The 13,643-nt window shown below is 45.9% G+C and overlaps 1 protein-coding gene and 1 pseudogene across 3 annotated transcripts in view; both read right to left on the bottom strand.

Annotated features, from left to right (window-relative positions):
- The window catches only part of KHDRBS1 (KH RNA binding domain containing, signal transduction associated 1), a 30,799-nt gene extending 21,056 nt beyond the window's left edge, over positions 1–9,743 (bottom strand). For all 3 annotated transcript variants that reach the window (XR_012642473.1, XR_012642474.1, XM_074976608.1), the window contains exons 1-3: positions 9,190–9,743; positions 1,380–1,504; positions 681–797 (exon numbers count right to left, since the gene is read on the bottom strand). Coding sequence is in view for 1 of the 3 variants with exons in the window: in XM_074976608.1 (XP_074832709.1) it covers positions 681–797; positions 1,380–1,504; positions 9,190–9,502 (555 nt within the window). In the remaining 2 variants the exon portion in view is untranslated. The remainder of the gene's footprint in view (positions 1–680; positions 798–1,379; positions 1,505–9,189) is intronic.
- Positions 9,744–11,721: 1,978 nt separating this feature from the next.
- Positions 11,722–12,093, bottom strand: LOC142001111 (histone H2B 5-like; annotated as a pseudogene).
- Between the last annotated feature and the right edge of the window lie 1,550 nt (positions 12,094–13,643).

Here is a 13,643-nt window from a genome sequence, read left to right as displayed (position 1 = left end):
AAAACTGTGTTAGAGTCAACTCACGTTGGCATACGGACCACAGTTATTTGAATTGCTTGTGTGCGTACACTTAGCTCCTGTTGTCAGCAGTGTGCAGCCTCGTCAGGAGTGCCTATGACTATTATATTACCAGATGAGGACCCTGTGAGATGGCTCCAGAAAGCTAACAACAGTCAAAGTAAACAATGAGTGTTTACACGGGGCACTGTTCTCCAAATTCCATTGACTGTGACTCTGTGCTACTCAAACAAGCGGTTTTAATCAGCCTAGGGAGGCACTTACTTCAGCAGGACCCAAAAAAAGTGAAGACATTTCCTCAGCTAAGTCAATGCAAAGCAGTTTACGTTAACGTAACCATGTATCGTGGATCAGGCCTGAATCAACAAAACTGGAATTATACTCAATTCTTTAATTTTCAAGTTCGGTGTTCCAGAGAAAAATAATTAGCCTTTGTATCCAAATGCAGACAATGCTTAACAGGTTACCATAGGCCGTATTTTCGGAAGGATCTCAGCTCTACCATAGTAATTTTATGCAGGGTAATGGATACATGAATGTAGATATTCTCAGAGCAAGAAACCCAAGTCAGCACCCATAAGTTTTAATGATTTTCACCTTTTAAAATACTTTGAGATTCTCAACAAAAGGCAAGTTGCACATATGGATGTTCAAGCCCTTACCTTTGCTTTGTCTCTCATTGAGCCTTTTCCAAGCACAGAGATCTTGGCCCCAGTTTCTTCCTGCAGTCTTTTGATGGTGTTGCCTTGGGGTCCCAAAATTTTCCCAACGAAATTAAACTGATAAGGGATAAACACATTTATTCCCAAAGCTGAACAAGGTTACTAACTGTTGCTGTTGAAACTACACTGGCATACAAGGTAACACTGGAGTTTAACCAACATCACCCATAGCGCTACCTCACAGAAGGTCTCATGGAGATAAACTTTAGAACTATTTTTTGGAGAAAAGATCAGCAACTGGCTCGCATGCTCTTTTTATGAGATATTTTATTTTGCCAACAGTTGATGCTGGATCAACTCACTTTGCCTATTTAATTCTAATTACAAGACTCCAACCATTTTACAGACAGCAATTCTTAATAGAGGGATTCTTAATTTTGAAGTATTAAGAGAGCTAAAGAAACTCCACTTTACTAATGAAAGAGCGTAGCTAGTCAACTGACACATTTTTAGCCTGACATTCTAGAAATCCAACACATTAGAAATAAGATACTGCAAGTTTGCACAGGGGAAATTCCACAGCAGTAAACGAGCACTCAAGCATACCGTATAATGCCACTTGAAGAAAGACACTACTCACTAAGCATAGCACTTAAGATCTTACGTTTACAGATTTATCTGTTATTTTTTGGCCCTCACCTTGGGATACTGTTTAACAGGTATCAGAACACGTTCCTTCAGTTTCATGTTCTTGTGGGAAAACAAATCCAAGTAGTTCTCTTCCTCATCTTTCTTTGTTTCACCCTTCTGAATTTTTTCAATTTCTAGACAAAATAAAAAAAAAAAAAAAAATTTACATTCCCCAAACTGAAATGTCGTTTCAGATTTGGTAGCACCATGACATGCTATGGCATCCTAAAGTCTCTGTAAATATATTTATGTTTATAATTATGTGGCAACAAAACTTGGATGTGTTAAAAGGGAAGCCCCAAAGTCTAGTGCTCTAAAAGAACCAAGGACATGATTGGTTTGTAATAAGCAAATGGAATGGTGGATTATTATACGAATCACCACAACTGATATTAAGCATGAAGCCTTAAAATACAATATGCCATCTGTGCTGTGGCCTCCTTTCTTTCATATCCCATGAATTAATAAAGCAAAGAAATTCGTTAGTGAAATGTTAAGTTTGCCTGGTGATAGACTGTGCTCTTCCAGAGCAATGAATTCCACAAGAAAACCCCCTGAAAACCAGGAAATAGAGTTAAGGTAAAAGCCCACACAACCTTAACTCTGCTTCGCTGCAGATCACAATAGTCAGCAGGAATTCCAGGGGCATGCATGCTCTCTCACATACATAGCCACAAGAGGTGGGGCTTAGACATCTGACGGGGGAAAAAGGGGAAGAGGGTCTGACACCTCTGAATCTAGTTTTCTAAGCTGGGGTGGGCAGAGGAGCTCAGATCTCTCTGCCCTCATCTCCTAAAATATCCCTCTTTCCTAAGGGTAATATTTGCACCCTTAAAAAGATACTTTGTTTTGTTTTTGCAGGAGGGGAAAATATAATCAAAAGCCACCCTGACATATTAGCAATATGCCTTCAAACCAGTTTTCTGGGGGGATCTGAACTGACTGGCTGGGTGAGTCACATTCAAAGGACAACTGCTTATACCCAAGAGCTACTGAGCTGGTGTGAAACTGAAGGTTAATCGCACTGTAACTCCTTTAGCTTGTCATTAAATACATTGAGTGGCTTGTGTCCTGCTAAACAGAAACAAAATCTTTTCCAAATACAGTTATTTTGTGAATGCTTTTGTCAAATAACCCCAAATTTGGACCTCTAACAGAGCTATACCCCCATGAAGCACACCAAATCTCAAGGAAGTCTAACCAATCATAAATTGTAGAAGACTAAAGGCTGTTCTACAATGAAGTTAGGTCGACCAAACTATGTTGCACAGAGGGTTTGAAAAACTGGCACCCCTGAGCAATAAAGTTAAGACCAAATAGCCCCCATTGTAAAAAGCACCAGGTCAGTGAATGAATTCTTCCATTGATCTAGCTACTGCTAAGCTAGGAAGTGGATTAGCCATAGCAATGGGACTCTTCCCTCTTCCCAGTCCCTGTAGTGAGTGTTTACGCTAAAGCACTACAGAAGAGCAATTGTGTTTGAGCTGCCCTAATGCTTTAAATGAGACAGCCTCAGAAGAGCAGAGTGAATGGAAACCTCACCTTAATCTTAACTATGCCAAGGCAGTAACTCTGCCACAGTACAAACTTCATCTTCTGTTGAACAAAGTACCTCACCTTCAACCTCCTACAGTGATGCTCACTAGTTCATAGAACACTCCTATTTCAAGGAAACAACCACCTGGGAGTTAGGTCAAGTCTGTTAAAGGTTTTGTCCATACATGAAAGCAGCACAATTTTACACAGGCTACGATTTTAATCCAACTGAGCTAAACTTTAGTTTATTTCAATCTATCCTAAACTAATCCCAAATCATTTAAAATAAACCAAAATTAATGTATCTGCGAAGCAGTTTGTACTGGTTTAATTAACTGGCTCCCAAAATACATCTTTAATGAAACCAGTGCAATTTTCGCAAGCCCTACATGTTTGGCTTACAATTGTATTAGTTCAACTGAGTTGTCTTAACAGGACTGAAAAGTCAATTCAACACTTGTTAAAATGCAGACCATTACATTTGGAGATATTAACTGATCATGTTTGTACCCTGGAGGGAAGCCTGAGCTATAAAATCACCATCTAACACCACTTCTAACATGTTAGCTAGCACTACCAAGAGTCAACAGGGTTTTTCAACCGTGTCAAGCCATCAAAACTGGAAAAAGTGTTGGTTTTCTACACCAGCATAGCTCAGTGTTAATTTGTAGGGATGGACAGCAAGCCATTTATATCATTGTGGGAAGAGACAGGTGATGCAACAGACTGAAATAAAAGCACAGTATAGGCTAGGTCAGAAATCTCTCTGGAAGACCCCCCTAAAAATGCCAGCACCCTCCTAGCTGTGGACAGAAATGGAAAGTCCAATGAAGCGGAATCACATACAACAGAAAGTTAAAAGATTAACACTTCTTTTGAAAGACCCTCAGACCACTCCAGTTAGCCCAGTATAAGAACCTAACAAATCAGAACAAAGGTTCAGGGAGTCTGTCCATAATTTTTAGAAGCATCAAATTCAAGTCCACAAAATCAGCAGATGGGGGACCTACAGACCATGGCTTTCCCTGATCCAGTCTGGACTCTGTAAGTTGTCCCCCACTCCCCCCGACATCCCATGGCTGAGGGAAAAGCAGAATATGGAGGGACACACTTACTTGTAGGCACCCACTGGACAGGATTCACAGACAATGGAAAGGCAGCAGATCATACTTTCAAGGTGAGGTTGGCATGGAGCTACCTGTGCACCCCTCCCCCCACCCCGCATCCTCCGGCAGCTGTGCCTGATAGGTGTCCAAATTCTCCTGTTCCCTCCCACCATCCCACACCTGGCGCTCTCAGGTGACTCCTTGCCCCATCACCTGACCATACCTCACACCACTATCCCTAGACCCTGCTCCTGTCTTCTCCCTCCCAGATGTTGCTCCCCTGCCCTGCTCCACTGCAGCCTCCTCCTGCACTCTGAGCTTCTCATTTTTGGCCCATGCCAGAGCCAATGGGAGCCCCACAAAATCTGCTAGCCCTGGGCCCCCAGAAAAGTTAAGCTGGCTCTGGAGAAGCCCTGAGCCTCAACACTCCCCACTCCTCCAATGGGGCTGGAGCATAAAGGGAGGGAGGTGTTTGCTCCCCACACCCCACCACATTTCATTAGGGATACATAGTCTGAGAGACTGCCCCCCCCTTCTCACTTGGGGGCCACATCAGTGATGGTGGGGTGCTCCCCCCCACTTCTGACTTGTGTATAGTTCTCCTAACTGACTTCCCTGTGGGTCAGTGGCCCCAGCTCAAAACAGGTTTCCCCACCCTTGCTTTAAAGAAACATTTCATCAGACAACGACAGAACACCACAATTCTTTTCCAAAGGACAGTATAGACAGAAATAGCAACTCAAAGGCCATGTCTACACTAGCCCAAAACTTCGAAATGGCCATGCAAATGGCCATTTCGAAGTTTACTAATGAAGCGCTGAAATACACATTCAGCACTTCATTAGCATGCGGGCGGCCGCGGCACTTCAAAATTGACATGTCTCGCCGCTGCATGGCTCGTCCCGACGGGGCTCCTTTTCGAAAGGACCCCGCCTACTTCGAAGTACCGCAGTTGCCCACATGCTAATGAAGCGCTGAATATGTATTTCAGCGCTTCATTAGTAAACTTCGAAATGGCCATTTGCATGGCAATTTTGAAGTTTTGGGCTGCTGTAGACACGGCCAAAAGGTTTAGTTAGGGGGACACCATGGTGTGTGCTAACTGGACTACTATGTGTGCAAGACCGTATGGATTAGAATTCATGCTGACATGAATTAACACATGCAGACAAACCCTTGGCTGCTAGGGATAGCTTTGAAGACAGACAAGAAAGATGGCCAAGGCTTCTACCATGAAACAGCTTCTAAACCTGTTTATATATTTCACAAGTGACAGTCATTCTGTCCATCACATTGTGAGAGCCCCTTGCATCACTTGGAGGGAGGACGAAACAGACAGTAGTGTCAGCTGGAGATGAGATATAAAAGGAGCATCTCAAGCACTGAGCTACCAGCTTGAGAGAGAGACTAACTTCACATAGGTAGTACTACTGATTCTCAGCAACTTGGATGGAGGCAACAAGCATCTCCAGAGAAATCTGCTATTTTTTTGGGGCATGGGGGTGAAGACATGGAATAGACTGGGGGTAGACAGGGAGCACTAGCCATTGTCTCTTATCAAAGTTCACAGTACCTGTATTGGGTATATCCTACATGCCCTGTGTCTGAAACAGGTTCCTTCAGGTGACATCATAGTGCAACAATACCCACTTAATTTGAAGAGAGAAGAAAATGGTACTAAATATAGATCTCCAGGAATTGTGAGCCCTATAGGGATCATACCCCTGCTTACCCATGGTGCTGAAGGATCAGGACATACGGAGGAACTGATCCAACTGAATATTTGGCGGGTATTCTGGGTTCTGCATCTGCTAGTATGTCTTCTGGCATGTCTTCCACCAGAATGCCAAGAAAGCATAGATAAAGGGTGAACGGCGTGCTCAACTGACCACATATTATAGTACCACGGTGAGAGATACTTCAGTGGTTTGAGCACTGACCTTGTAAACCCACAGTTGTGAGCTCAATCCTTGAAGAGGCCATTTAGGGGTCTGGGGCGAATAGATTTACAAAAAATCTGTCAAGAATGGCGCTTGGGCCTGCTCAGAGGGCAGGGGACTGGACCCAATGACCCCTTGAGGCTCTTTCCAGTTCTATGAAATATGTGTATCTCCATATATATATTTTAGCAAAAACGCCATAATGTAGGTGGCAGCCTACCTCTTTGATTGTATTGTGGTGTCACATTGCCTCACTGTCTTACATTTTACTGAGTTAAAATAACTAACTTTTTTATAGCCAGGCATAAGCATTTAAGGCTAAGCCAAAGGGAGACCACACACTTTTACTCTTGTAGGACTCTTAGGACCTGAGGAAGATAAAAGGCACTGGAGTCCAGCAGGACTTCAGATGCCTCTGCAAGTGTAAAATGTGCATTTCCTGATCCATATGAAAACCTCAGATCCTTTGCCATCACAAATCATTGATGATAACTCACTGGGTAACAGTATGAATCTTTAGATGTTACATGGGCTGAAGAAGTTATACAGCATGGCTCTTAGAACGATAAATAATTTTCACAATATAAGAACAGCTCTGAGCATAAGCTCTTTTTTCAAGTCTCCTGGCAACAGCATGAGAACTGTAAATCTTCATGACTGAGGTAAATCTACTGAAAATTGAAAGACAGCACTGAAACTGAAGACCTCTCTTTATTCATTAGCCAAGCTTCAAGAATGCAGCTGCAATATTTAATTTTTCTCTGTGACTTCAGACCATATCAGAAGATACGTCAGGATGAGATTTAATTTAGTTCACATGCTAGTAACTTTGTCTGACTGGAATGTCAGACCCTTTACATATGATCCAGTTATCTTTAGACTAATGGAACAGAATTTTAGCGTATGAACTGCTAAATTGTGGATAAATATTTCTGAAAAAGTAATTGAAACATAAAACCAAACTGGAGCACTGCTGGGGGTGGGCAGAGTTAAGGGTATGACAAAGGCACAGTGTATAACTTAACTCCTCACTTCCTGGCTTTCAAAAGTTTACCCACTTTCCATAGTCTGGGAAAGCACAAGTCACAAAGGGCAACCTTAACTCAGAGGAGCCCCTTGCTCAAATAACCCCAGATTTGGGCCACTAACACTACACTGCATACCCACGAGGCAAAGCAAATGCGAGGACCATTTGAGTAAAGCCCACGGATTTTAGAGCACTTCAAACTTTAAGCAGAAAGAAAAACTATATCCATAGCAGTCCTGACACTTTACTGTGACATGCAGATATTTTGTAAATGGAACAAAATATGTAATATAAATCCTTTATACAGTACTCAGCAATTGAAAAATTACTTAGAGGGAAAATACAAAAATTAGCAAATCTCTACTGCACCAAATAATGTACTTATTGGTCAAAAAATTAACTGGTTATACGATTAAGATTGCATTATATAACCTTTTAACTATCAGTGGGCTGACTGCACCAAGGGCTGCTTCAGGCCAGTCTGTCCATCACAGGTGTGCTGGGGCCCTGCCTACCTGTTGGGGCCACTCTTGTGTACCTGCGGCCGGGGTCCCACCTGCTTTCCCAACGAGGCAAGGGTCCCACTGGCTGTCCACTGTGGTTTGGGAAAGGTCCAGTTATGGATTATCTCCGGGTGCAATCCAGTAAACCTAATGCTTACCTGATAACAAGTTATAAACTTTTACATCCCTAGCACCCATAAGGTTTCATTTCACTAATGCAACTCTGAAAAGGCACTCTCTCTGCTGTTGAACACCACCAGCTGGTTGATAATATTATACACCAAGATGCAAGAGTAATCCGAGAACATGTTTGTTTTAGGAAGACCCTTTAATTGCCTTGGGAATAACACATCTGATTTATCACAACCCACAGCACAAAGACACGAATTCGGAACTGAGCCACACCAAATCACTTGTACAACAAAAATGACAGCTTTAAATAGCAGTTTCCTACTTTTACAGGAAGAGTTGATACGGGTGATGTAATGTATCTACTAGGTTAATACTGGCAATGCCATATAACAACTGCTTTCTAATAAATAGTTACTAAAGAATGTATTATATTTTCATTAGTACCATACTTTTAAATTCAACCTAAGAAGCAAAATTCTTTTCTGAAACAAATATGACTATATCCTTTATATGATCCATATTTTTAAACAACTGTGTTTCAACCCAGCCCTGTCTACTTAATACAGCTACTGAATGAAACCACAGTGCAGCTGCGCGATAGTGATATGGAGAAATCCGAGCTGCCAGGCGATTGGTCACTGATGATGGGGGAAAGAGGGTTAGTCTACTCACAGAACAAAGACTGCCATGCCATTTCCATTTAGTCTCATCAAAGGCATGAAACAAGCTCTAATGCCGATTTTCATAGTGGCGAATAAAAAAAATTCCACAAGTCCATGTTTCAAAGGAACAGGAAAAGGGATTACATAAAACAACCCAATTTACTACCATTCCCTTTAGTCTTCTCTCTCTGAAGGACGTAGAGGGCCAAGAAGACAATAACACTTTTAAAGTAGTAAGTTGTAGGTTTGTGTTCGATCCCTCTCAGTCCATGAACTGACCCTGGGGACTGAATGTGCAGTTTGAAATAAACAATTATCAATATGGGCATAAGACTACCAACCCATTCAAAGTGCATTGCAGCTGCAACAAGTTGGACTACAAATCTGCCTCCCAGGCGATTTAACTACTCCATGAACTGCTCACAGCCTTACAAACTAGCCAGTTTGCAGAGCAAACATCAGCAAGTCCAGGACAAGAAGTCGATCGCCTCCAGCTCAAGCTCTCTCCCGGCAAAGGGGAAGGGCCCGGAGAGGGGAAGCGCCTGCCAGGAGGGCCTCATGGCAGCCAGTCTCCGAGCTTCCCCGCTACACGAGGATCCGGCCTAGCGAGGGAAGCCGCTCAGCTCCCAGGGGCGCATTCCTAGCGCCTGCGCTCCGCCTGAGCGGGGAGAGCGGCTCGGAGCGTCGAACAAAGCCCCGGCGCTTCCCGCGGCGGCTCATCCCACCCGCCGATCGCGGCCCCCGGGGAGAAGGACAGATGTGACCCCCCGCCCCCAACCGGCGGGAGGGAGGACGGGCTCAGTCGGCGGCGGCGGCGCCCGGCGCCAATAACAGCACAACGTGGGCGACCGACCGACACTCCCTCCCCGCGCGGTGTCCCCCCCCCCCGGGTTCCCCACCCTCCCCGCGCTACCTGCTGTCAGCAGCTGCATGGCGTGGGTGAAGGACGGGTCCAGGCTGTCCTTCTCGGCCATGAGCTCCGGCAGGTACTTGTTCTCAGGCTCCATCTTGACGGTGGCCCCGGGCAGGAGCGGGGTGGGCCCGGAGCTAGGGGTCTGGGAGGAGGCGGCGGCGGCGGTGGCGGCGGGCGGGAGCAGCGGCGGCGGCTGGGCCCCGGCCCCTCGGGCCCCCCCGCGGGGCGGCCGACGTGGCGCGCCCCCCCCCGGGCGAGCGGCGGGGCCCGGGGCTCTGCCCAGCCGGGCGGCGGGGTCCTCGCGGCGCTGCATCCGCGGAAAGAGGGGGCGGGGGGGCGGCCGAACGAGCGGGAGGGCGAACAGGATTGCCACACACCGACCGCCGGGGCTCCCAGCACAGGAAGTGAAGGGCCGGAAGCAGCTCCTCGCCCACTGCGCTTGCGCTCCCGTTGCCCGCTGCCGAGCGGCGTGTACGTTCGCCCCGCGCCCCCGTCAGCAGGAGTCCGCACCGGGCATGCGCCACCTCCGTCGAGAACAAAGCGCCGAAGGCCGCCGACGCGCATGCCCAACCGTCGCCCCAGCGGCGCATGCCCCGCCCCCGCGCACGCGCAGCGCTGAGCCCGCGAAGGGCGACGCGCGCGCGAGACTCTCGCCGCGCACGCGCCGAGTGGAGCGGCGCCGCATGAGTCACAGCTCCCCGGCGAAACCAAGCAGTGCGCCTGCGTCGTACGGTAACGACGCAGGTGGAGGTACACGGCGCAGGCGTGACGAAGGCCTGCCGTCCAGAACAAAGCGTCGGCGACGCCTACGAACGCATGCGTAGTGCCTTCCGCCTCTCCCTTGCCGCTGGGGCGTCGCGCAGTGGCTTCAATGCGCATGTGCGCCTCCCTTCCCCTGGGCCTGCAACAAAGGGTCCTGTGGCACCTTACAGACTAACAGAAAAGTTTTGCGCTTTCATGAGCACAGACGCACTTCATCAGATGCTGGTCTTGGAAATCTGCAGGGCTGGGTATAAATAAGCCAGAGCAGGGGTGGGGGTAACAAGGTCAGCTCAGCCAGCAAGGGTGGGGCTTACTGCCAGCAGCTGATCTGGAGGTGTGAACACCAAGGGAGGGGAAGCTGCTTCTGTATTTAGCCAGCCAGTCGCAGTCTTTGTTTAAGCCAGAGCTGAGGGCATCGAATTTGCAGATGAATTGTGGATCAGAAATTTCTCTTTGGAGTCTGGTCCTGAAATTCCTTTGCTGTAGGATAGCTACTTTAAAGTCTGCTACTGTGTGTCCTGGGAGACTGAAGTGCTCTCCTATGGGGTTTTTGTATATGGCCATTTCTGACATCTGATTTGTGTGCGTTTATTCTTTTACGTCGAGACTGTCCAGTTTGTCCGATGTATATAGCAGAGGGGCATTGCTGGCATATGATGGCATAAATTATATTGGTAGATGTGCAGCTGAATGAACCCACGATGGTGTGGCAGGTGGTGACCAGTGTTCCATGTAAGCTGAGTGCTTTGGCTGCTGCTCAGGAGAGGTTCAGGTGTCGTCCACTGGATTAGCAGAGCACCCATAGTTACCCACAGCTGGCAGCATATGTTTCCTGCCTTGGTGTACATAACACATTTTTTTCTGGCCACGGATGGGCAAAAATTAGAAGGAACATTGGTGGTGATGATGGGAGGCCGCAGACTGAGCTAATGTGGAAAGAACTTTCTCCTTGCAAGTTCTTATGAAATCCATCAATGTGGCAAAGCTTGACAATGAGTCTGGAATGCCTCAGGAGTGTGAATGCCAACCTTGGGAGGAGCAGAGCAGGCATTCCAGATTGGATGGGAATTCTAATCCAGGCTAACGGCAAGCGTGAACTTTTCACTGCAGCATCCTTAATAGGGAGTTAGATTTCATATCTTGTCACCCTAGTACACTTGCCTTTGTGATAGTCTCTTACACTAAAGATCACTATGATATTCAGATTACTTCTAGTTTCAAAGGACCAGTCACTTACTCCAACTCAACTGCTTTTTACATCCAACACCAGACAGTGCTTCTAGTCAATCCTACAATTAACTAAAATTTTATTAACTAAGAAAAAAATAGGTGTTTAGAAGGTTGAAGCAAATAAACACGCAAACGAGTTAGACTTAGGTTCCAAAATGTAATAAAAGCTGCTGTGATATGCAAGCAGTATAAGTGGTTTACAAATAATCCAGGCTAGGCAGCTGGAGAGCCCTTATTTATGCTTGGAAATCTTTGCTCCTCAGACTCTGAATAACATACAGTTCCTTCTCCCCAGAGCTCAAGCTGATAGGACAAGTGGACCTTCACTTCTCTTCATGGTGCCGGGGGAGCATCAGCAAAGTTTTTTGTCTTGTGTTCTGCAGTGGCTTATCTGGTATTTATGGGCCTCCTTCTATCAGGCAGGAAATGAAGTCTTGTGGGGAGGAATAGCACTGGTCTGCTAAACTCAGGGTTGTAAGCTCAATCCTTGAGGAGGCCATTTAGGGATCTGGGGCAAATAGATTTAAAAAAAAAAAACTGTCAGGGATGGTACTTGGTAACAGCCTTAGTACCCTCAGAAACAGCATGTTTGGCCAGCTCCCCAGGCAGTAGCAAGCGTACTGCAGTCTGGATCTCTCGGGAAGTTATAGTCGAGCGCTTGTTGTGTGCCAGACGAGAGGCTTCCCCAGCAATACGTTCAAAGATGTCATTTACAAACGAGTTCATTATACCCATAGCCTTAGAAGAAATACCAGTATCTGGGTGAACTTGTTTCAGAACTTTATACACGTAGATGGAATAACTTTACTTCCTTGATTTTCTGCGCTTCTTGTCCCCTTTCTTCTGGGTTTTCGTCACGGCTTTCTTAGACCCCTTCTTTGGAACTAGAGCAGATTTTGCAGGCTCAGGCATTTTCCAACTCGTGCTTGACACACTGTCTCTGAAACTCAACCCTATGCTTAACAAAAGATAGCATGGTAGCAGTTTTCAGGTATCTAAAAGGGTGTCATAAGGCAGAGGGAGGGAACTTGTACTTCGTTGCCTCTGAGGATAGAACAAGAGGCAATGGACTTAAATTGCAGCAGGGGAGGTTCAGGTTGGACATTAGGAAAAAGTTCCTAACTGTCAGGGTGATCAAACAGTGGAACGAATTGCCAAGGGAGGTGGTAGAATCTCCATCACTGGAGATATTTAAGAAGAGGTTAGATAGATGGCTTTCACGGATGGTCTAGAAAGTGCTTGGCCCTGCCATGAGGGCAGGGGGCTGGACTCGATGGCCTCTTGAGGTCCCTTCCAGTCCTACTCTTCTATGATTCTATGGTGATAGGTCCTGCTCTGAGGGCAGGGGATTGGATTCCATGACCTCTGAAGGTCTCTTCCAGTTCTATGAGTTAGATAGGTAGAACTAGTATTTGGCACTTAGTAGTACTTCCCTTCTGACTGGGAGTTTACAGTTTCAGAGCAAACAGTTAAATACTAATTTATAACATGGGCTATAGATACTATAAGTGAGATTAATGCATGCAGCAATTTACAAGCATTTCATAAAGTCCAAACACATGTCTATAAAGCTGATACCAATTTTAACCAGACTAACTGACACACAAGTGGACCAGACTGGTTTCCAGCTATGCATTTGTCAGTTTTGAATTGAGAGGCCTCAGAGCCTTGGCATAAGTTGGCACCTGTTTTGTGAGCATCACAGTTCCAATGAGGGATTTTTTTGGCAGGAAAACTGTGATGGTCACGGTTTGCAGGGATCTCTGCCAGTGTTGTTAATGAAATCAGCATTCCTTTTCTGGCTGGCAGGATCCTGTTCCTGGAAGTGACAGACTTCCCCACCATTGTGAACAGTGATTAATGGATTGTTTGGCTTATACTCCAGGAAGATGGTGGAAAAGTGAAATAGACTGACAGTTTGTAAAAGCTAGTGGCTACTGTGGAAAATCCTGCTGTGCTCCATGGTAAGTGTCTGCCATGTGAGGGTGCATTCAGGAGGCTCTAGAAGGGAAGAAACCTCTAAGGAGAGAGACTTCTCAGAGGAGGGTGCTCTCTAGGAAAGGTGTAAACCCTTACTAGCCTCTGTGTATAAACCCAATCCCTGCTACACATGCTATAGAAATGCAGTCAAGTATTGTTTGATAGTATATAGACTAGCACAGCTCCTTCTCTGATACTGTTCAACATGCTATAGAAACGTGATGCTTTTGGGGCTAGTGTAAAGTCAATCTGGAATACCAACACAGTTTCATACGTGGCTTGGACAATAATATCAGAGCTGGTCCCATTGTGCTAGGACAGTGCTGAAAACTGCTGTGTAGACAGCATGCAATAGTTGCCATTAGCCATTTGCATTTGACCTGTTCATTCAAGGACTTCAGAGAAAAGATGCGTGTGGCTAGTTGAAAGTTTGCTGTCATTTTCAGAGGAGGGAAAATTGACTTGTTAAGGCTCTGTGATGG

This window comes from Carettochelys insculpta, chromosome 24, assembly GCF_033958435.1.
Source record: "Carettochelys insculpta isolate YL-2023 chromosome 24, ASM3395843v1, whole genome shotgun sequence".
Taxonomy (NCBI): domain Eukaryota; kingdom Metazoa; phylum Chordata; order Testudines; family Carettochelyidae; genus Carettochelys; species Carettochelys insculpta.
The sequence above is the reverse complement of the archived record's forward strand: the minus strand, read 5'-3'. Positions and strand labels throughout refer to the sequence as shown.